Source organism: Canis lupus, chromosome 15 (assembly GCF_011100685.1).
Source record: "Canis lupus familiaris isolate Mischka breed German Shepherd chromosome 15, alternate assembly UU_Cfam_GSD_1.0, whole genome shotgun sequence".
NCBI classification, from domain to species: domain Eukaryota; kingdom Metazoa; phylum Chordata; class Mammalia; order Carnivora; family Canidae; genus Canis; species Canis lupus.
In genome coordinates, this window is record NC_049236.1 from 40,201,779 (window position 1) to 40,226,457 (window position 24,679).

The window sequence follows — 24,679 nt, forward strand, 5'->3', positions numbered from 1 at the left end:
CTAATCCTTAGCATTTTGGTCTTTTTTTCAAAGTGCTTGAATGCCAGGTTCATGTAGTATTAGATAGACAACTGTCACAAAAAAATTACAAATAACAATAACTTGGCAGTTTTGATGTCTTTTGATATGTTGGTACTGCTAGATTTGTGTAATATGCTGATGCCAGGCCATCAAATGGCCTATTACAATGCAGGGAGACCAAACAGAAGATTACATGACACACCCAAGGACCAGAGAAGGTTGGATTGTAGCTAATCCTTTTGTTAGGTCTACTAAGACTAAACAGTGCTCCATCATCAGGCCTCCAAAGGGGTCTCATATGGGTTACATCTCAGCATCTGTGACTGCTCCCTGGAAGGCACTCACATTCAGTTACCCACCATTTCTGATACTCAGAGCTCCTCATAATGTTTGCTGTGGGTTCACCTGAGCTCATCATGATGGAGGTTGCAAAATTCTGCCCCCTGTAATGTACATATACCTAAGATGATAATAATTGGGGTGCACCTTTGGCTATATGCAATCTATATGTTTGAGTCTTCTTTATCCCAAGGATATGGGAGGGTATCAGCCTATTTTATAAAATATTTTGTAACATGTATTTTGAACCCAATAAAAAGAAGATACTAGAAAAGCTCCAGAAGTTTGGGAAAGCAATTCTAAGCCTGAGAAGCAGCCAGGAGAATTTTCACCTCTGTTCTCATAAGTGTTTTGGAAAGAGGAAGTGCTGGATTTGTTCTCTACTCTGCAGTTAAATCTGAGAAAAAGAGGAAACTAGAAATAAATATCCCCTTGCACAAATTACTTTTTTTCTTAATCAGGAATACGTAAGTTTTATATTTTGCTTATGGTAGTGACATTCAAAACATAGGTTTTCATTGGTTTGAAAAGTAAATTATCTAAGAAATGACAAGGAGAGTGATGCAACACAGAGACGGTATGGCTGCAAGTTGTAAAACATCTACAGAGCTGCAGATGTTCCTGTGGCACAGAGTTCTTCTGAATCACAGGAGTGACATTTAGATGAAAGCAAATCACTTTTACATGGGTGCACTTCTACTTTGCAATGCATCTAGAGCTAGTGCAGTTGGAAGTGGGCCAGAGAGAAAGAGCACCAAAGAATTTTATTTTATTGAGAAAAGTACTCACATTTTAGATAGGATTTTAAGGAAAATATATGAGGTATTTAAAAGAGGTCTGAGCTTGTTTCTCTTATCAAAATATTAAATATTTACTGTGTTTCTGTGGACTCATCGAATTTCTCAGGAGAAGGATTCAAACCAAGTAGGAAAGATAGATTTGAAATTTGGGAGGTAGAGCAAGAATGACTTTGGGAGGTAACCTCATGAAGGCAACAGCTGGAGACGTGAAATTTGCAAGATCACTTGGAGAGAGGATGGAGAGAAAAATAGCAAAGTCAAAACCTTTGGAACCCCCCCTCCCTGTGGTAGGCTGATAATGGTCCCCAAATATACATCCATGTTCTAATCCGTAGACCTTGTGGAAGTGATCTTATTTGGAAAGAGTTTGTAGATGTCATTAAGGACCTTAAGATCAAGATATTATTTTGTTTTATCCAGGTGGCTCCTAAATGCCAACAGGCATGTCCTTATAAGAGAAAGGCAGAGGGAGATAGGAGGTGATGAGACAATGGAGAGAGACATTGGAGCGATGTTGTCACAAACAAGAAATACCAAGGAATGCAGCACCCATGAGAGGCTAAGAGAAGCAAGGAGAAAATTCCACCTACAGAACTTCTGGAGAAATCACAGTCCTCCTAACACCTTGATTTCAGATGTCTAGCCTCCAGAACAGGGTGATAATAAATTTCTGTTGTTTCAAGCCACCAGAGCAGTGGTAATAAGTTATGGTAGCCCAAGGAAACTAACACCCCACCCCACCCCTGCCCTTGGAGAACAAGGGAGAGAAGAGAGTTTACAGTTAGGAGAGGGAGTGGTGAGAAGTGTGCATGTCATGGAAACCAAAGGAAAAGTTTAAAAAACAGATGGGTAGGGGCAATGGTATTAAATTCCAGGGCCTAAGGGGTAAGAGTGAAAAGTTCAGGGAAGTCACTGATAGGATAAACTTTTTTTTAAAAAGATTTGTATTTATTTATTCATGAGAGACATAGAGAGAGAGAGAGAGAAAGAGGCAGAGGGAGAAGCAGGCTCCATGCAGGGAGCCCAATGCGGGACTCGATCCTGGGTCTCCAGGATCCTGCTCTGGGCTGAAGGCAGCGCTAAACCCCTGAGCCACCCAGGCTACCCTGATAGGATAGAGGGCAGTGATGACCTCTGCCTTGCACTGAACACCTGCTGTATGGTGAGCACTACCCTAAGTACCTTGCAGGTATTAACTCATTCTCGTGACTCTGTGAGGCAAAAACTGTTAAAACTGTTATTATCCCCATTTTATAGGTGATTAAACTGAGGCACAAAAGATCAAATAACTTGCACAGGTAAAATAGATAGGGAATGGTGGACTAGCCAAAAATTGGACCCAGAAACCCTGACCCCAGCATTCACATTTTAATATCTACTATGCTTGCTCTCTTCACCTCTAAAGGTGTGTGTTTCTCAAGGTTCTGCTTCCATATCTTTTATCAAGTAAGGTAGATAGGTCTCAAGGGAAAAGGTACTTTTTTTGTTGTTGTTGGAAAGATATGTGGAGGTAGAAAGGTGGAAAGATTACAAACTTAACATGGCTTGGGTTCCACCTTCTCAGCAGTGTGCATTGGGGAAGAAGCTGTGTGCTGAAGCAAGGGAAAGCAGCCAAGTTTCAGGCCTAAAAGACTCTAGGAAAGATGATGAGTATATAGTGATACAGGAAGCATGAAATTAAAAATTGGTTGCATAGGTCAACATACTCAATGCCTTTTCCTTGACTGGTTTTTGAATCTGCTCTACCTATGCCCAGCAAGTCTTTGCACCATGTGGTATGCATTGTGCAGAGGGAGAAGGAACCAATGGCAAACTGTCATCCCACGTCTCTGTATGGAGTGTACTTTGTTCAGAGCTGAGGAAGGAATCTGGGAAGTACACAGATCCTTGCCCTTAGAGACTCTTGAGATAGTTGGAGAAATGGGACAGCCATGTGCTGACAGGTGAATGAGAGTCTAAGAGTACTACATGGTAAAGTCTCACTGCACGATTGGAGACAGAGTATTTATTGACTCAGAGCTAGAGGGACTGGAAGGGCTTCAAGGGGAAGGTGCAGTTTGGGCTGGTTCTTTTTGACTAAGGCATTTGATAGCTGGTCAGAAACGAGGAAGATATTTCAAAATGGATGGAAAAGAGATGGTTTCATAAGAGTTTGGGTCATAGGAGTGTCAGTATACCATACCTTCTAACCTTGCCTTTTTAAATTATTTAGAACCACTGTAGACTTAACACAGCATTTGTAGGGGCACCTCGGTAGCTCAGTCAGTTAAGTGTCCAACTCTTGATTGGCTTAGGTTATGATCTCAGGGTTGTGAAATTGAGCCCTGCATCAGGCTCCACACTGGGCTTGGAGCCTGCTAAAAACTCTTTTCTTCCTCAGCCCCTACCCCCCTCCCCCTCTAAAACAAAACAAAACAAACAAAAACACCCACACAAAAACAGCCTATGTATTGCCTGGCATTCAATTAATTTAATTAAGTTAATTAAATTAATCAGGCCACGTGCTATAGTGGAAAAAACTAGTGTTAAAATTTGTTACTCACTTGTGTGACTTTGGACAAATAACTTTGCCTCTTGAGCCTCAGGTTTCCTATCTGTAAAATGTAGATACCAATTCTCTGTCTTGTAGGATTGGGGTGAGGCATTAATGGGTTAATAATCAATATTTGGTGCAGTACCTGGCATTTAATACATAATCAGCGTCAACACTTTTTTCCAAAGTAATTAAGAACAAATTGGATGATGCAATTTATTGACTGACAATTCATTTCTGAATGTGTAACTGCTAAGTCTTCAATAAATGTTAACTTTTCATGTCTGGAGTATATTTGACATATTACATGCTATTGGTTTACATATCTCTCTCCCCCATAGACTTAGCAATTGTATGAAGAGAGCTCTGATGGACCAGGTCCTTTATCTGCACCTCTGAGAAATCTTAATTTCTGGAGGACTATATGGATTTGCTGAGGCAGTAAGGATTCCTCCCTAATTCCAGTATAACATACCCATCTTCCCCATATCCATCTTCTCCTGACCATACTCATGATTTTTTTTGACATTTTCCCCCGATCTACATTATTATATTTTTAATATAGAATTCAATAATTCCAAGTACCTAGACCATTTATTTCCACAGTGTAATTTTTATTGTCATTTCTAACATTTTATACTACCTTGAAGGGAGTTTTATAAGAACTGGAAGTGCCACACTGAGTCACAGTCCTGGTTCCGTTAGCCTAGTAATCCTCTGAAATAGGTACAAGGAGACGTGTTTTTTCAAGAGTGGTCTGTTTCATGGTTGCAGACTCAGACTGCATGTACTGTCTGATGTTGCCTTAAAATATCTGCTAGCCCCTCATCTGTCACCTGAAAATTTATCTGCATTCTTTTGGAGTCTTGGTGTGTCTACAGATGTTTGTTTTGCATCTCTCTGGAAATATGGAACATACAACCATAGTAGGGAGCAGGCTAGGAGTAGAAGGCTCACACCTGTTGCACCTGAGAAAATCATAATATCTCTGACATGACCCATGATTGCTGATTTACAATATACCTCTGGGAAGGCTTTTATTTCCTTCATTTCTGGGTTTTTAGTAGACTTCTTACTGTGGCCTCCCAGTACTGATAATAAGTAGACTGTTTCTCCCTGTCGGTCTCAGTTTGTTCATCCATATAAGGCACCAAATTAATTAGCCAACCACTAAAGTAGCTTCCAACTCTAAATTTTTACCTTCATATTTCAAGATATTCTCCTCTTAATAAAAAATTCTGTGATTTGGTGAAGCTCAGCTTTCCTCCATCAGATAGCATGATTCCTGACCATGTTCCCCTGGCTGATTGGCATTAAATAAGGCTAATACCTTTCCTTGGCTTTTTTAAAAGATCTGAATTTAGTCTTCTCAGAGTTTGAATTCCAGCTCTGTCTTCATAGGACTTCTTTGGACAAAACTTATCTTTAATATTTCACCAAGGCTTCTAAAGTTATTTTCCAATTCTCTTTTTCATCAGTAATTTATTACTGGGAAATCTGTAGTGAAGAACTTTATCTTATCAACCGTCTGGTTACCTTGAAATATAGTTAGTAAGGGAAAAGCAGGGATAGATGCTTCTTTCCCTTTATCAATTTTCTGAATAACAAATTGGTATTTTAGCAAACTCTAATGGTGATCAATGTGTGTTCTTTTTTAAAAATCTTTTGCTTGTTTTATTTTAAAATATCTTGAATTTTTTATATGGTTCATATGAATCAGTAGGTATAGTCCATATTGATACAATCAATGCAAGTCAACATGATCAATATTGTTTTTGATGAGATTTACATGATGTCTAGAGCTTGCTTTAAACTACTGTAGCACCAGGGGTGTCTCAGTGACTCAGTCAGTTAAGTGGTTGAGCAGGTGCCTTCAGCTCTGGTCATGACCTCAGGGTCTTAGGCCCCACGTTGTGCTCAGCACTCAGCTAGAAGTCTGCTTCTCCCTCTGCCCCTCCCCCCTGCTCATGTGCACTCTTTCTCTCAAATAAATAAAATCTTTAAAACAAAAACAAAAACTAGCACCTAAGAAGCAAATCAACAAAGGGAGTGGAACGGAAAAAACAAGATGAGAAAAATCTTTTTTTCTCTCCAGCTTTATGGAAAAGTGATATTTGTTGAAGCTAGGTGATGATTACATGGGGTTTATTATTCTATCCTTTTTGCCTTTAGTATGTTTGAAATTTTCCTGGATAACTTGCTCTAAAAAGTTATGTAATTTTAAGATTACCAGAGGCCTAAATCTGAGTTCAGCCTTCAGCTCTGGTCTGTACATGAATGCTGTGGAAAAAGTTGCTTGATTTTTTTTTAATTAAAATTTGCTTGGGGACTCCCAGGGAAGATGCCAGAGTAGCAGGACTCTAAATTCATCTCATCTCACAGATACAACTAGAATCATACTCACTTCAGAACAAGCAACTCAGAAAAGGACCCAAAGACTGGCCAAACAAAATCCACAACTAAATGTAATGAAGAGGTCACATCAAGAGAGTAGGAAGGACAAGGACTTGGTGGGAACCTAAACCCCATGAATCTAACTGCTGAGGGGAGGGAGCCATGGGTCAAGAGAGGGGTGAGAAACAGACTGACTAGGGAGCGTATAAGGGAAAGAGAAATCCCTATAGCATTTGGCTCTGAGAATCAGGGCTGAATTTTGTGAGTACTGACCATCAGCAGGACTTACAGCTTGGAACCTGAAAAATCAGCTAGCTCTGCTCTCAGAGCCCAGAGGGCAATAGGAAGCTGAGCCCTTGCCCTTAAAGAGACAGCACCGCAAACAGCCTCTGAAGATATAAGCAGTTTGAAAAGCATCTGGAGCTTACAGGAAGTATAGTTACTAATCTGAGTTAGCTGAGAGACTTTTCCAGAAGCAAAGGAGCTGGCAGATGCCATTTCCTTTCCCTACCCCTCATCATAAACAGCTACCTGTGGGAACCAGCATGGCACCAGCACTCCCCCATAACTTGCTTACACTGTGCCCTGCCCCTCCAACCAATCCTGTCTCAGTCCCAGTGCTGTAGATTCCATCCCTGAGAAGACTCACACAAACCTTGCCAACATTATATCCCATGACCCCCTAAGGAAGATGTGGGTGCTTTGTTAAAACTGCATTTCTCATCTGAGGTGTTCGTGGAATAGCCAGGTTGGCCCAGGTCTCTAATAGCACTGTGCATCCCCTGCGGAGGAGGACCAGCACTACTTAGTTAAAAAGTGTACAGCTGGCTCACTACTTTCAAGAGCAAGAGATGTAGCTGACTTCCCAAACACACAGAAACAGACACAGAGAACTAGACAAAATGAAGAGATAGAGGAATATGTCACAAAGAACAGGACAAAACCACAGCAAGAGACCTAAGAGAAATGGATGTAAGTAACATGCCTGAGAGACAATTTAAAATAATGGTCATAAAGACACCCACTGGATTTGAGAAAAGAGTGGAAGACCTCAGTGAGACCCTTAATACAGAGATAGAAAACATGAAAAAGAACCAATCAGAGATATAGAATGCAGTAAATGAAATTAAAAATAAACTTGATGGAATAAATAAGCTGGAAGAAGCAGAAGAATGAATTGACTAGAAGACAGAGTAATGACAAGTAATAAAGCTGAAAATTTGAGAGAAAAAATAATTTATGTAAAACAAGAATAGACTTAGGGAACTCAGTGACTCCATCAAGCATAATAATATTGCACTATAGGAAACCTAGAAGGCCGAGAGAGAAAGGGAGACAGAAAATTTATTTGAAGATATAGTAGCTGAAAACTTCCCTGACCTGGGAAAGGAAACAGATATCCAGATCCAGAAGGCGTAGAGATCCCCCAACAAAATCAACCAAAGGTGGTCCACACCAAGATACATGGTAATCAAAATGGTAAAAATTAGCCATAAAAAAATTTAAATGTGGGATGCCTGGGTGGCTCAGTGGTTGAGCATCTGCCTTTTGCTCCGGGCATGATCCTGGGGTCCTGGGATCGAGTCCCTCATCAAGCTCCCTGCAAGGAGCCTGCTTCTCTCTCTGCCTGTGTCTGCCTCTCTCTGTGTCTCTCATGAATAAAAAAATAAAATCTTTTAAAAAATATTTAAAAGCAAGAGAAATCAGTTACAAACAAGGGAGTCTGTGTAAGGCTATCCATGGATTTTTCAGCAGAAACTTTGCAAGCCAGAAGAGAGTGGCATGATATATTCAAAGTGCTGTGAAGGAAAAGTCTATAGCCAAGAATACTCTATCCCGCAAGGCTATCATTCAAAATAGAAGGAGAGATAGAGTTTCAGAGATAGACAAAAACTAAAGGAGCTCATGAGCACTAAACCAGCCGTACAAATAATATTAAAGGGGACTCTTTAAGTGGAAAGGAGAGACCAAAAATGAGAATATGAAGAGTAGGAAACACAAAAGCTGTAAAAATAAGTATCTCTGTAAAAAATCAGTCAAGGGATCCATGAAAGGATATAAACTATGATACCATGTAACTAAAACATGGAGAGGAATAAAAAATGAGTTTAACTTAAGTGACTATCAACTTAATATAGACTACCATGTGCGTAAGATATTATCTACAAACCTCATGGTAACCACAAATCAAAGCCTGCTAATAGATATGCAAAGAATAAAGAGAAAGGACTCCAAATACATCAATAAAGAAAACTAATAAACCATGAAAGAAAGAGAAGAAAGGATCTAGAAAAACTACAAAAACAACCACAAAACAAGTAGCAAAATGGCAGTTAATACATATCTATCAATAATTACCTTGAATATAAATGGACTAAATGCTCTAATCAAAATAATACAGTGATAGTGGATAAAAAAACAAGACCCATCTATATATTGCCTACAAGAGATTCATTTCAGACCTAAAGACACTTGCAGATTGAAATTGAGGGGTTGGAGAAACATTTATCATGCAAATGGTTGTCAAAAGGAAGCTGCAGTAGCAATATTTAAATCAAAGTCTGTAAAAAGATACAAAGAAGGACACTATATAAGTAAAAGCAAATATATACTATTGGGACTACATCAAAATAAAAAGTTTCTGCACAGCAAAGGAAACCATCTGCAAAACTAAAACGCAGCCTACTAATTGGGAGAGGATATTTGCAAGTGGCATATCAGATAAAGGGTTAGTATCCAAAATATATTTAAAAACTCAACACCTAAAGCCCCTCAAAATGGGCAGAAGACATGAATAGACATTTCTCCAAAGAAACAGACACATGAAAAGATGCTCAACATCATTCATCATCAGGGAAATGCAAATCAAAACTACAGTCAGGTATTACCTTACACCTGTCAGAGTGGCTAAAATCAACAACACAAAAATAAGTGTTGGTGAGTATGTGGAGTAAGGGAACCCTTTTATACTGTTGGTGGGAATGCAAACTGGTGAAGCCACTGTGGAAAACTGTATGGAGATTCCTCAAAAGTTAAAAATAGAACTACTGCATGATCCAGTAATCGTACTACTGGATATTTACCCAAAAAATACAAAAACACTAATTCAAAGAGATTCGTGCATCCCTGTGTTTTTTTTTTTTTGCAGCATCATCTACAATAGCCAAATTATGGAAACAGCCCAAGTGTCCACCAATTGATGAATGAATAAAGATAGGGGCACCTAGGGGGCTCAGTGGTTGCGCGTCTGCCTTTGGCTGAGGTCGTGATCCTGGGGTCCTGGGATCGAGTCCCACAATGGGCTCCCCATGGGGAGCCTGCTTCTCCCTCTAACTATGTCTCTGCCTCTTTGTGTCTCTTGTGAATAAATACATAAAATCTTAAAAAAAAGAAGATGTGATATATATAATAGAATATTATTCAGCCATAAAAGTATAAAATCTTGCCATTTGCAACAACATGGATGGAGCTAGAGAATATAATACCAAGTGAAATAAGTCAGAGAAAGTGAAATACCATGTGATTTCACTCATGTGGAATTTAAGAAACAGATGAGCAGAAGAAAAAAAGATAAACCAAGAAACAGACTCTCAGTGATAGAGAACAAACTGATGGTTACCAGAGGTGAGGTGGGTGGCGGGATGGGTGATATAGGTGATGGGGATGAAGGAGGGCACTTGTGATGAACACTGGGTGATGTAAGGAATTGTTGAATCACTATATTGCACACCTGAAACTGCTATAACATTGTATATTAACTACTGGAATTAAAATATTTTTTAAAAAGAGAGAAGAATTGCTTGATTTTTATTGGAATTCCAATTTAGGAACTCAGCAACAGTTAACTAATCCAAATAAGTGCATATTTTCCCAGAATTTTGGAAAGAATTTTAATATTTGAAATTATGGGATTTTCATTCCTAAAACTCTTGTCATGATAACTGAGGATATCCACTTTGGAATGAAATAATGTTCAGTGAATAATGAAACGTGAAAATCAATCAGTATCAGAATTCTAGTGTTATTAGCGTCCCTTGAGTATTTGAACTGTAGTTACTTATGCTGTCTGTATTTCATGCCAGAAAATAATTTGGCATTTTAACCATTCAGAACTTACTTCTTTAATGATAATGGTGCTATTTCTCATTCCAGGTTTAAGTTTATCTATTCATGGGGCTGAAAAACGTTTGCAAATCCATCAACGGCGAAGTGTGGCAAGCCGCCCAGGGTCCCGTCACCTGCCCGTGGTCAGGCATTCCTCACTTCCACCAGGCCAAAGGTCAATAAAAATGGAGGCAAGCTCTTCTGGAATCACTAATGGGAAAACCAAAGTCTTCCATCCAGGTAACGTGTGGGTAATGTTCCACAGAGACCCATGTTGGTAGCAACCTAATATTGCCTGCCTTATGTTTTTATTCCAGTTGAAATTACCTTTTTCTTTTTTTATGTTTATTTTTTTAAACTTGCCTTTTTAAAAAGTCTTGTTTTTTCCCCCCTCTTTTCCCTTTGGTCTGTGGTAAATGTCACCAAGACCAATAAGGAGAGAAATAGCTTGATGTGTCAAAAGGTTAAGGCTACATTCTACCTATGGTAGTATAGAATCTAAATGGAAATCTGAGCAAACTCTTAGTTCAAAAAAGCTTGGTGTATAATAAAACAAAATAGAGATTTGGCCATTCTCTTGATAATTTGCTCTAAGATAGTCCAGGGAAAAAAATCAAGGTAAAAATGTCCACTTTGAAACCTGAGTTATTTGGCTTGCCTTGGCTATAATGTCTGGAGATGAAGATGAAGACTGGAGTTGTATTAAGTTTCAAGGCTCTGGAAAACATCTGTGATTTCTTAAAAATGTTAAAATGAGTCTATTTAAAATAGATAATTTCAATTAAAAGATTTTATCTGCTTGTTTGGATGAGAAGCTCATCTAAGCATTCACTCATTTGTTCATTCAGTGAATTTATCAAGTGTCTTCTGTATGCCAGGCATTGTTTTGGGTGCTGAGAAAACATCAGTGAATAAGGCCATGTTTCTGCCTGTCTGATTCATAGAAACATTGAATTGTAAGGCAGTTCAGAAGTCCTTTAGTATAATTGTCACCTGATCCTGATTGTCTGTGTTATGTTGTGGCAGGTGGCCACCCAGCCCCATCTAAAGCTGAGCCTCCATCTCTCGATATGACATACCATTTTTCTCTCAACTTATAACCTTGTGTCCTAACCTCACTGTGTATCCCAGAGCTACTGGGCATGAATTACTGCAGATGCCTTATCCTTCATCTCCAAATTTATCTCTGCTTACTTTCATCCTACTTCTCTTTCCTCCAGTTTTCAGGAAGTGAAGGTCTTTCTCAAATTTTCAAGACCAAGCCTTACGTATGACCTTGGCCACCTCTCCTCACTTGAACCTCACTCAGGAGAATGTGTACCCTCATTCTTGTCACTTCCCCCTCCCATGCCTTTGACTGAAGAAGGCTTAAGCTTCTCCCATTCTTCTTGTTTTCATTTGACAACTGAACTTTCTTCTGCTATGTTTCTCCTCTAAAAGAATAATCTAGTCTTGTTTTCTCTTCTTTCTCACTTCCCTTCGACTCTTGAACCTAATACAATCTGGTTTCGAGATTCTTCACTCTGTCATAGATATTCTTGAGGCCCTTAGTGACCTCCTTTTATCACAGTATGCTGAGAGGCACATTCTTCCAATGCACTAGACCAGAGCAGACCATCACTTTTTCCCCACAACACTGTTCCCTGGCTTCTTTCTTGGTTCTCTTGTTTATCTCATAGGTAACTTAGATGGTTTCCCAACCATCAGCATCTCTCTACCTCTTGCTTCCTGTCCCAGTATATCTTTTATATCAAATCCATAGTGATTCATCTCTACCCTTAATCATGCCATTCACCTTGTTAATCCTGATGATTGTGAGGTAAAGTCCAAACCTCTGAGTATGTTAGAAACAAATGCCCTTCCTAATGTAACCCTACTGCCTCTCATTCATCTTTTTTGCCCCTTTCTGAGTTAAGCTTTATATTCTAGTATATCAGTCCCAGTTCAACCAGAAAAGCGGAACCAGTAGAAGATGGATATTTAGAGATTTGTTACAAGAAATTGGCTTCGATAATTGGGAAGGCTGTGTAGGCAGGTCTGAAATCCATAGAGCAGGCCATCATGAATGATGTGCTGGAACTTTTGGGTGCAGCTGAAGCTACTGTCTATAGGAGGAATTTCTTCAGAGAAGGCTCATTTCAGCTTTTGAGACCTTTCAATTGATTAGATAAGTCCTGCTCAGATTATTTAGGATAACCTTTTTTACTGAAAGCAACTGATTATAGACTAATTATATCTACAAAACATCTTCACAGGAATATAGAATGTTCATTGAGTAATGGGGGACTGTAGTCTAGCCAAGTAGTCATATCAACCAGATCATCGCATCTAATCTGACTTACTTGCTTTCAGTTCTCCAACACATGATCCTATTTCACGTCTCCTAACCTTTGTTCATGCTGCTCCCTCTAGGATTCCCTGGTTTTGTTCCATTATCTTTTAACATTTTGAAATTACTTACCTCTCCACCATAAGGTCTTCAAGGACAGGGATTCTGGATTGTTTATCTTTGCACTTTCAATTTGCAAGGTAGGATCAAACTGAACCTTCATTAGCTGTTTTTCAGGCTACTACAATAGCTTTATTTTACATTTTTTCCCAGTTTTATTGGGATATCATTGACAAATTACAATAGCTTTCTAATTGTTCTACCTGACTTTCTTTTGACAAATGTTTATTGAAGGCCTTTTAGATTACCAGGCACTCTTTAAGTATTTGGGAAACATCAGCAAATGAGGAGTGAGTCTAGAAGTTTGAGGAACAGCATGGAGACCCCGGAGCCTGGAGTGAGGGGGAAAACCAACCTAGATAGATCAGATGAAGCAGGGCTTTGTAGGGCATTATAAAGACTTAGAGCTCTTTGCAAAATGGGAATTCTTACAGGTGTTTGAGCAGAAGAATCTCATGATCTGACTTTTTTTCCAAGATTTATTTATTCCAGAGAGAGAGTGTTGAGAGCACAAGAGCAGGTAAGGGGAAAGGGAGAGAGAATCATCAAGCAGATTTCCCGCTGAGCACAGAATCCAATGTAGGGCTTGATCTTGGGACCCTGAGATCATGACCTGAGTCAAAATCAAGAGTGGGATGCTTAACTGACTGAGCCACCCAGGAACCCTGATGTGACTTATATTTTAAGAGGACCACTTTGGCAACTATGTGAGAATACATTATATAAGGAGCGGGTGAAAGGAGAAAGGTCAGATTGGAGGCCATCATAACAGTCTGGTAAAAGGGATGATAGTAGCTCTAACTAGGAGTGGCAGAAATGGTGGTGAGAATTTGGATTCTGGAAGTATTTTAAAGTTGGACCATCAGGATTTCCTAGTGAATTGGATGTCGGGTAAGAGAGAAAGGAGAGCTAAGGATGGTTCTGAGATTTTTGGCCTAAGTAAATTGGATTGGTATCAACTGTTATGAGAGGGCTGCAGGGGAGGCAGATTTGGTGGGGTTTAGGGAAGAAGTGGGGTCAAGATCAGAAGTCCAATTGTGGACATGATAATAACAAGAACTGGTGAGATCCTGTGGCTGGTGAAATAAGCATGTCTGGAGTTGGAGAGATTATTTTGAGAAAGATATATAAAATCAACTGTTGTTGACATATAAATGGTCTTTAAAGCCATGTGATAAAAAGAGATGACAGATGGAAGAAGTAAAGATGGAGAAGGAAAAAGGATTAAGGACTGGAATCTAGGTGACTCTGATAGTAAAGGTAGGAGAGAATGAAGATCAGGAAATAATGACCATCAGGGATGTTGAGAAACTAGAAATTACATGTTTTGGAAGCAAAGTTTATCAAGAAGAGAGGTTAAATGTTGCTGAACGTCAAGTAGGATGAGAGCTAAGAGTTGGCCATTGATTTTAGTAAAGTGATGATCAATGGTGATTTTGATAAGAACAGTTTTGGTGAAGTGGTGGGGATGAAACCTTGATTAAAATGGGCTTAGGAGAAAATGGAAGATATGAATTAGATATTGTGAATATAGACAACTTTTTAAAAGCAATTTTGCTATGAAGGCTAGTGAAGAAAATAAGGCCCTGCCTGCCTGGAGAAGAAGTAAAGTCAAGGATAATTTTGTTTTTTCAAAATAGCATATCTTCAGCAGATAATTTATGATGTTCAGAAGAGGGGAGAATTCATGATGTGGGTGTCAGAGAGGAGAGCTATGCACAATAGAATTATGAATAAATTATCTATGATTACAGATGGGCAGGGAGAGTATGTGTGGCTGTTGGCAGTGTGATGAGGGTCTAAAAAGTTCTTTCCTACTGTGTCAGCTTTATCTGTAATATGGGGAGCAAGGTCATCACTGAGAAAGAGAAGAAAGCCTTGTTTAGAGAGGGACATGTTATAATGATAGATGGTATGGACAGGGGAAATATGATTGCCAGCCAGCCCACATTAAAGGGCTGTCTGAGATTCATGGTCATGAAATTGAAGTAGGACAGGTCATCACTGTTGTGTGTTTTTCTTTAACTTTGTTTAGGCATATCCATGAAGACATAGAATAGATGGACAATTACATTTTAGTCAGGGTTGTGGTTTTCCCAAGGAATTAGGGAAAGAGAGAAACAATCAAAGGTGCATGAGAGGGAATGATAATAATTTGTTATGTGATTCAAACTTGGTAAAGAGGGGCATGAAGCTGATAAGGGAATGAGGAGCAGTGGGAAATTGATAGGATAATTGGTGGAAGGTTCCAGAGGGGTTGAAAGGGTGTCAAGTTTAAGGTAGGGAGAAGAAGAGCTAGAAAGTTAAGAAGTGGTTATAAGAGAGTGAGTGGAATGCCTGGCATTGATATTATGGGGGAGTTTGCTGTTATTAGTAATGGCAAGGTCTAGACTAGGGTATGAAATGTGTGGCTTTAATAGTGTGGAGGGCAAGACCATTGGAGGAAACAATTCTCAGGGACTGAGAGGCCAGGGTTTGGGAAAGATTGTCTATATATATATTGAAACTATCAGAATTGAATAGTGTTTGGAAGAGGGATAATAAGCTAGGACTTGTCCTCACCTAGAAATGAGAGAGCATGACCTGGAGGCAGCAAGAAAATGCAGATGAAGGACTGAAGGTGACATAACAACCTGAGATTCAAGACCCGGGATGTTTAGGGAAGAGGGAAGACCAGTGGTCTGAAGGTGACATTAAGACACAAGGAAGATACCTCCTCCTCTCCAGGTCTGTTGGTGTCAAGACAATGGGAGAAAAATAGTACCATGGGAAAGAGCCACAGGGAAGCATTGAGCTCTGGAAGAGCCAGGCTTTCATGAGAGCAAGATGATAAAGGGAACAGTCTGAGGAAAGACTGATGACAAGAGGAATATTCTGTAGGGCCCAGTGGAAGGGAGATTTGGACAATTGCCTTCCACAGCTTTCTTTATTTTTCTGGACCATCCCCAAGTGTTCCACCAAAGAAGACCAGTAATACTATCCCTTCTCTACTTAATAATCTTTATGACTCTCCAGAAGAAAGTGCAAGCTTGGGGGTCCAGCTTTTCAAACCCTCTGCAGTTTAACCTCTCTCTATGATTCCTGGCTTATCTTTTGTACCACAGCCTGCCTTATTCTACTATAACCATCTATAGCTCTTCACTATTTCTCAAATAAGCTCCTCTCACTTTTGGAAATGCCCTTTGCCCCAGTAAATCTCTACCTATCCCATCTCATTTCTCAAAACATAACCCAATTCCATATCCTCTCAAAAGCCTTCCTAGATCTCACTAGTCAGAATTGGTCTCCCACTTCCTAGTACTTCTACAGAATTTGGAAGCCTAATCAAAGTCCATATGTTTTTTTAGATTTCATCATTCTCCTGGAAGGCAGGAATTGTATTCCATTTATCTTCATGTTTTCCATCTCCACTAACCCCATGCTTTATTCAGAAAAGGTTTACTAAATGATTATTTGCTGTTTGTCGAAATCTATTCTACCCATTGGGTATAGGTTTGCATTCTGAAGTTACACAGACTAAATCTAATTCTTTCAAATGATGTTCCTTTAAAAACTCATCTTGAGGGATCCCTGGGTGGCGCAGCGGTTTAGCGCCTGCCTTTGGCCCAGGGCGCGATCCTGGAGACCCGGGATCGAATCCCACGTTGGGCTCCCGGTGCATGGAGCCTGCTTCTCCCTCTGCCTGTGTCTCTGCCTCTCTCTCTCTCTGTGACTATCATAAATAAATAAAAATTAAAAAAAATTTTTAAAAACTCATCTTGAGCTATTTGCCAACTGACACATTTCCTAGTTTCCTCAGTGCTTCCTTCAGTGATGTGGTGTTCAGATTGTTTACTATCCTACCCACTCTGCTGTTAGAAAGCATTTTATTCAATTTCTGCCTCTTTGAATGTACAGTGCCCAGAATTACATAGAGTATTCTGTTCATGTCTGACCCAGGTAGAGTCAAGTCAGTGTTTACTTGACATCCTACACTGACATCAATGTAATAAAAATTTAAAGAAATGTTAAGGTATTTGCTCATGGTGTAATGTCAGTGTGATATAATTTAGCATATCTCAAGTCACTGATCTCACCTTAACATATCACTATGTTTATCCGTAATTTTATCATAGATATTGAACCCTACTTGTATTGGTTAATGGTAGAAAATACAAATAAAGGCAATTATTTGGCACAGAATTACAATTAAAAATTATATTAAACAAATTATAATTAAAAGCCTGTTATAAAATATGTATATTTAAAACTATTCTTCAAGATAGATGTGACTTCAGTTACATCCTTTTATTTTTAGTATACTTACACTAATGCATCATAGCTCTCTGTTGGGAAATTATAAAAGAGCTCTCAAACTTATTTGTAGTGAGTCATAGATCTTAGAAACATCATGGATATTTTAGTAATATTGAGGCCTATTAAGTGATCCATCTGCTTTTTACAAAGTTAATAATCCCAATTCTTAAAGTGCTTTCTAAAAGCTCACTCAGACTGGTTGTGAAGTACAAAAAGAAAAAACGAAAGTCTTCTTGATCTTCTATGACATTAGCCCTGTACAACTTCAATTCATTTATCCCCCTTTGAGTTTACAATTTTTTCTGAGTCCCTACTACGTACAAACAAATATTTATTTGGAAGATAATTCCTTGGGACTAGAATGGTGTAGAACTCTATTACACATGGACCTTAGGGAGCTTACAGTCATGTCCAAAGAGATAATCAGTCAGGGTTCTTTGCTTATAAACAACTGAAACTAAGTATTTAATCCAAGCAAATCAGGAATTTAAATCTGGAGGATATGGATGGAAAGCCTATGGATGGAACCCGCCTTGGAAAAGGAGCAGAAACCAAAATGAATTATGTGATTATCTCAAATGAATGAACCCTTACCATTTGTCTTAGTTTTGCATTATTTAGCTCAAGTTTTAAAGACTTGGGAGAGACAGTCTTATTGGGCACATACCTTTCCCTTGACTGGGTAGGTGGTGATAAAAGAAAAGATAGAACAGAAGACTTCTCCCTTCAGCTGTTGTAATTGGATTGTAGCACCCCTTAATTTCTCCTCCCACCTGGGCTACATATAGCAAGGAAAAGACATTGCCCCAAAAAGAAATAAAGAGGATATTAGAAAAGAGAAATGTACATAGAAAAATGTCCACTACATAGACTCATACACAATCTGCTGTAATAGAAGTCAAGCGGTTTTAAAAGCTGGAACAAAGATATAAATACAGTTAAGGGAATATTCTTAGTGGGAAAAATTTAAGAATGATTCACAAGGTTATATAGTCTACAAATTGGACTTTGAAGGTCAACCAGAATATCAACAGGCAGATGGAGGGATGGCCACTCATATGTAGGAGAGAACATAGTAACAGAGACAGTGCATTGTACTGGTTATGAATCAAGCTTTGTTAGAGATTTTGAACCCAGATATGTTACCTGCTGGCTATGCAGACTTGGGCAAACCACTTAACTTCTATAAATCTCACTTTTCTCAGCAGCAAAAGGAGGATAATAATGCCTGTTTCATGGTGTTAGAGTTGCCAGATGAAATACAGCACTCACGGATAAATTTCAAATAAACAGCAAAGGCTCTTTGGTGTATTTCCCAATATTGCTTGGGACACATTTATAATAAAAAATTGTTTATTTGAAATTAAAATTTAGCTGGGTACTCTATTTTTATGTACTACTATGTCTGGCAACTCTATACAGCATTGTTAGGACAAGCTAATAAATTCATTAATGTAAAATGCTCAGTATGACCCTTGGCACATAGTAGGTGCACAGTAATAAATAGATAGTGATCACTTTTGTTTTCACCATCACAGACAAAATTCAGAAGCCTGTAAGTGAATATGTCCCAGAACCCTTTCTTTTTTTTTAATATATAAATTTATTTTTATTGGTGTTCAATTTGCCAACATATAGAATAACACCCAGTGCTCATCCCATCAAGTGCCCCCCTTGGTGCCCATCACCCAGTCACCCCCACCCTCTGCCCACCTCCCTTTCCACCCCCCCCCCCCACCCAGAACCCTTTCTTGCTCAGTCACTGTACCACAGAGCAGTTTTCCCTGTTAATTTGTGCTGGGATGATGTTTTTACTGTGCTGTACTGACACATGAGCTGTTTAACTTTGTCTCGTGTTTGTGTGGTTTCATTTTTCTTCTCATTGTTTCAGACGTTTCTCTTGTGTGTTGATTTCAATTTGACCTTATCTTTTAGCCACTCATAATTAATGAGTTTTATTTTCTATTCCCCTTTATAGGCTAATGATAGAAGTATTAAATAGCACCAGGCTTGGGACTATGAGGGTTAAGAGCAGAGTAAACTGAAGCATTGATTGCAATTTTTTGAATTTGAAACTGTAAAACTTACTGGATATAGATCATATCATTTCAGTTTAGTGACTGTGCCATATAAAATAGAATTACAAGCCTATGCAATCTAAAATATTTCCTCTATTGCTTTTCCTTTATCTATTTGGCCTATCATACAGTCCCAGGGGAATACATCAAGCCCAGAATTAGTCTTTTAGAGTTTGTAAAATGGTGTTTTTACTGATACATTTCATGGTTTTCCCAAATAACTTCTAACACAATTCCTTTTATCTTTTAATTTTAAAATCCGAGCAGCCCTTCATGCATGATTATTTTTCCCTTATGTATAGATGGTATCTAAATAAATCCTGGGACAACTTGATATCACAAGAGAAATGTGAGGATTTTGTTTTTTCCAGTGAAGCTAGAATGTCTGTAGTTCTGTCTGTATACAGAGGTATTAAGTGTTTGACGTAAATAAAATTGCAACTACAATTTGTTAAGGTCTCAACCATACTGTCAACCTCAAGAACTGTTAAGCTGCTTGCATTCCTTGTCTCATTTAATTCTCCTAATAATCTCACGTTGTTATCCTTATTCCATGGCTGGGGAAACTAACACACAGAGAAGGTAAATACCTTGCCCAAGGACATACATCCAGTAAATGATGGAGGAAGGATTCCACATCAGGTAGTCTGATTCACTCAGTGTGCTGATGTTACCTCCTTCTTCAAACAACTTGGTGGCAATATATTTCTAGCAACTTAGGATAACAAAGCCTTGGAAAAATTTAAATTACCAGCCCTATACTAGTTCAGACCTTAGCATAAGAGGACCACACTGAAGAGGGGACCAGTCAGATTCCACCGGAAAAACCTATAAAAGCGATGCTCTAACTTTGTAGCTTCTTTTTTGTTGTACTCAGCGTTAGGGCTTTGTTTTTGTTTGTTTTTTTGTTTTCGTTTTTTTTTTTTTTTTTTTTTTTTTTGTTTTGTTTCAATCCTTCCTTTTTCTAGTTCCAATATTATGAAACACATTCCCATTTCCCTGAGTTTTAGCAATTGCTTTCTGGCCCTCATGTCAAGATCTGGTCTCAAATTAAGAAACAGAACTCAGCAGGTGCCTTTCATGTTCTCTTACATGTCTTAAACAGCAGTCCCAGGAACTATGGGGAGGAGGACAGGGAGAGATAAGGAGCAGGGAGGGAGAGATTTTTTTGAAAAGCCGAGAAAGACTTGTGTCAGGAGTCCTGGGGGGCTCAGAGGTTGAGCGTCTGCCTTCTGCTTTGGTTGTGATCCTGGGGACCCGGGATTGAGTTCCGCAGTCTCCTCTGGGGAGCCTGCTTCTCTCTCTGCATGTGTCTCTGTCTCTGTCTCTGTCACTCTCTCTCTCTCTGTCCGTCTGTCATGAATAAATAAATAAAATATTTTAAAAAAAATGAAAGACTCGTGTTTTTCTTAAGAAGCCAAGCAAAGTCTGACTTATCTCTAGTTCTGTCAAAATGAAAGTTGAGATTCAACTAATGGTTTAGGAGGAAAAAGTAAGGAAAAAGCAAATGGATGGCCATTCTTTATAACAATAATAATTATGATATAGCCACATCACATTGAATGATGCTTCATTGTTTCCAAAGGGCTTTCACGAATATTTCTCCTATACCTCACTTAGTTCTTCCAGCATTCCATGAGGTAGAATTACTCCTATTTTACTATGGCTCAGGAAATGAAATTGCTACCCAAAAGTACAAAATTAGTAATTGGTACACCCTAAGACCTATGTCTTTAATTTCTTACAAGTGTGGGGTTTTTTTTTTTTTTCCAGCTCTGTCATTTTTTTTTCCCCTTGAAGATGAGAATTAGTTTAATGTGAAATTTTGTTTTTCTCATCACTTTATCTGTAAACAAACATTGAGAATTATGGCTGAAGTTGAACCTAAAGAACCTGGCTACTCTTCCTGAATAGATCTGAAGCTGGGTGAAATTACATAATTGTTCTATTTGTGAAATGGATTTTTCATGTGACTGGAAGATAAGAGCTTCCTCATGGCTTTGAAATTATGTGGTAGAAAACTTATAGGAGTTACTTTGGACTTTTGTTTTATTTCTCATTGCGTTGAAGGTGAATGCTGTGTCTTTCAGAACAGTCAGTGGTGTGATTTGGAAATAACACTAATCATCCTTCATTTGAATCTCTTCCTCTTTAAGTGTTTTTTTTTTTTAATGTGTGATGTGAGTTTAGTAAATATGGGGTGCTTAGGAAAACAAGTTATTTTGGGCATTGGTATCTGTGCTCCTTGCTCTCATTTGCTGAATAACAAAATTGTGTTTTCTAAAAATATATATCAAATTCTTCGCTTAGATATTTGCATTTTCTTTTCCCTTTGCTGAGGGACCTATGCACATATTTCAACTTATGTGATACATGTAGAGAGAATTTTTTGAAGAATCTCTCATAACCATTTGAGCGCACAAAATGAATGAAGGAAAGCTGTAAGATAGGCAGCCACAAGAAAAAAACCAAATGATTGATTTCTGGAACAAAGATTGTGTTTTGTGGAACATAAGACTCTATCTTCTGCCCAAGGTTTTTCAAAAATTTTATATTTAAGAAGCTTGGAGAGATTTAAATAACAATGTAACTCAAGATCATATAACAAGTGACCTAACCCCAACCCAAGCCCTTAATTGTAGTAGATAGTTAATATTAATAGTAAGCTTCTACTGCTTAATTTCCTTAGAGGTGAGGGTGATGTTCAAAATGGACAGAACCATAGCACTCCTGTTGTCTTGCAAGGCCATACTCTTGGTACATTCATCTCAAGCTCTTCTGTAGATTTCTCATGCAAGTTAAGAGAATAAACTAATATAGTAATGCTAAAGGTCTCATGGTTTCTAATCCACAACTCCTCCTGATCCTGAGTTTTTCTCTTCCCTTCCTCTGCAAGAATGCCTGTCATCATAGCAACAGAACTCAACAGCTGGAAAATTGGAAGACCACCTCGCTCTGCCCCCAACGGAGCCCTGCCTGCAGGACTCATAAATCCTTCCTGCCTTTTGGAGATTTGAAGCTCTGATTTCCAAGCCCACTTTGGAACTTCTAGTACAAGGATGCATTATAATTTAGGAGTTTACTGTCTTGACAATCCTGAGAAACATGGAAACAATTTTGTTGAAAGTCAGACATTACTGGCTGAAGCACTGGAATGATTTTTTTCCATTTTAGAACTGAAAAACATCTACCCCTATTAGGCCAAATGTGGTTCTCCAGTCAGGACTCTGTCCAGAATGGAGTCCATAGAACTACTCAATGTTAATCATTTGAAGGAATGTCTTTAGCTTTTACAGTGACTGGTGTGGGTGAAGTAGTCTGTTGATTTCTTCTAATGCTGAGCTTTCTTTTGTAAGAGAATGATCTTGCAATGTCACTAGATTCATAGTGATGCAACACTAATATGAACAATTCCTGTGTCTTTTTCCAATAGCACTTACAAAGCATCCTCTGTTGCAAAGCCTTTTTAGCTTATGGCATGCTAAATAGATTTTTGGTAAGCACTGTAAATGAAGTTAAGACACAGAGATGGAAAGTTTTTCTAAAACCAGTGGAAGATCCCACATGTGAATCTAGAGTTTCCAATTTCAGATCCCTGAGAAGAACTGAATTTATTTTCTTCCTTCTTAAAAGATATATCTTGAATGCTGTCTAGTGCAGGGAATGTTTGTAAAGAAGACAATATGTACCTCTTCCCCTTCTTAATACCGTTCTTCATCTTAGCACTGTCATAAACACTGAATTCACTATCAGGAATTGAAAACAAACTCTAAATTACAAAAATGATGTGTTTTTTTTGCAGTCTATTAAGTTCAAAAATATTACATGTGAGGATTTATTTTAGATATTTATATCAAGTTTTGATATATCACTGTTTCCATTCTGTAAAAGTGTTGCATTTGACAATTTGTATTAAAAATTTCTCTCAGGACAGGAATTGCCAATTTTTATTTGCAGAATATAAATACATAATAGACAGATGCTCAGATCAAGCATCATTAATTATGAGGAAATGACAGAAAATACCATTGTCCCCTTTAGCCTACTTTATAGAGTTCCCCATCCTTTTTGTTGCATGGTAAAGGGTAAGATTTGACTTGTCACACTTCTCTTTATTTCTGTTTCAACGTGAAATAACTATTCCAAATTCAATTACAGAATTTTTTAAAGCATTGTTTTTATTTAGTCTAGACCCTCAACTTGGAATTGGCCTTCATTTTGCAGAGATGGCATATGTCCTCTAAAACTAGATAGATGAGACAGAAAATAGATCATCACCTAATGATCTAACACTATGAGCCATATTTGCATATATGTAAACTGTTTCCCATAATTTTTAATGGAGCCTCTCAAAAATTTCATCCTTTCCATTTTATAAATAAGAAAAATGAGGCTCATTATTTAATGGCTCAGGGCCACATAAAAATGGAATTCAAATTTAGGTCAATGTAATGTCAGAATCTGCTTTTTATACCACTTTATGTTAATTTGCAAATATAAGATCTATCTATATTTGAACAAGAAATTGAATTTTAAGTCATTTAAAGTTATTAAACTAAGGCAATATAACAATAATAGTGATTGGAGGGGTGAGTGGAGGACTAGAGGAAGTGACAGTAATATAACTTATATGGTCTTAGAGCAGGAAATAATAAGTAATATATAAAATTGATCAAGACAATGGAACACCTACATGGAAATAGCCAAAAGAAGTAAAAACAAATTCTGGTGAGTATTTGTGCTAAGGGAATAGATTTGGGGTTGAGAAAGGGATAAGGTTTACAACTCAACTATTGACTTTCATTATAAGCTTTGAGATGTTGGTACCTCAGTGTTTCCTTTATTATTTGACAAGATTTGAGAAGAATTCACAAAAAACTAAATGTATGATCTAGAATATGTCTCTCATAGTTTATAGGCAACTTATCAAGCTGCCTTAAAATGATGCACTACAAAAGAAAACTGGGATGTTTTCTCAGTCTGTAGCTACTGTTACTAGTAACATGGAATTGCAGTATAAGAGCTTAATTGTCTAATTTATTTTTTTTTAAGATTTAATTTTTTTTTATTTATGAGAGAGAGGGGGGTGGGCACAGACACAGGCAGAAGGAGAAGCAGGCTCCATTCCATTCAGGGAGCCTGATGTGGGGACTTGATCCCGGGTCTCCAGGACCACACCCTGGGCTGAAGGCAGCACTAAACCGCTGAGCTACCCGGTCTGCCCTTAATTGTCTAATTTAATTGTTCAAAGGCCTTCATCTAGATTCTGTAAGAGATAAAAATGTAGCTGCAGTTTGGTCCCAGGCCTCCATTTTGTTACAGTCTAGTTGATGGTGCTAGAGATGAAGAAATCTAGATGGGAAGAAATAGGAGCTCACGTGTTGTCTGTGTCTGTACTCGGTACTTTTCCTACCTTATTTTTGATGGAAAACGTATGCCATAGAAAAGATAAAATATAGGTAGCTACAGAATTTCAAAAAAAATGGTAGAAAATGGTGTTTGCTTGTTAGGATCAAGTAATGCTTCCTGAAGTGGAGCATTTAGGATGAGCCTTAAAAGTAAAAAGGGATTTCTATAGACAGAGATAGAATGGGAGAGGCACTGACATTTGTGCTAATCGAGACTCCTGTTTAGAGATTGTTTTTTTTCTTTTTTTGGTTCATTT

At 38.2% G+C, this 24,679-nt stretch overlaps 1 protein-coding gene across 6 annotated transcripts in view; it reads left to right on the forward strand.

Annotated features, from left to right (window-relative positions):
- The window catches only part of ANO4 (anoctamin 4), a 404,256-nt gene that overhangs the window by 165,077 nt on the left and 214,500 nt on the right, over positions 1-24,679 (forward strand). For all 6 annotated transcript variants that reach the window (XM_038558801.1, XM_038558802.1, XM_038558799.1 and 3 more), the window contains one exon: positions 10,240-10,431. In XM_038558801.1, coding sequence (XP_038414729.1) covers positions 10,377-10,431 — 55 coding nt within the window. In that variant the 5' untranslated portion in view covers positions 10,240-10,376. The remainder of the gene's footprint in view (positions 1-10,239; positions 10,432-24,679) is intronic.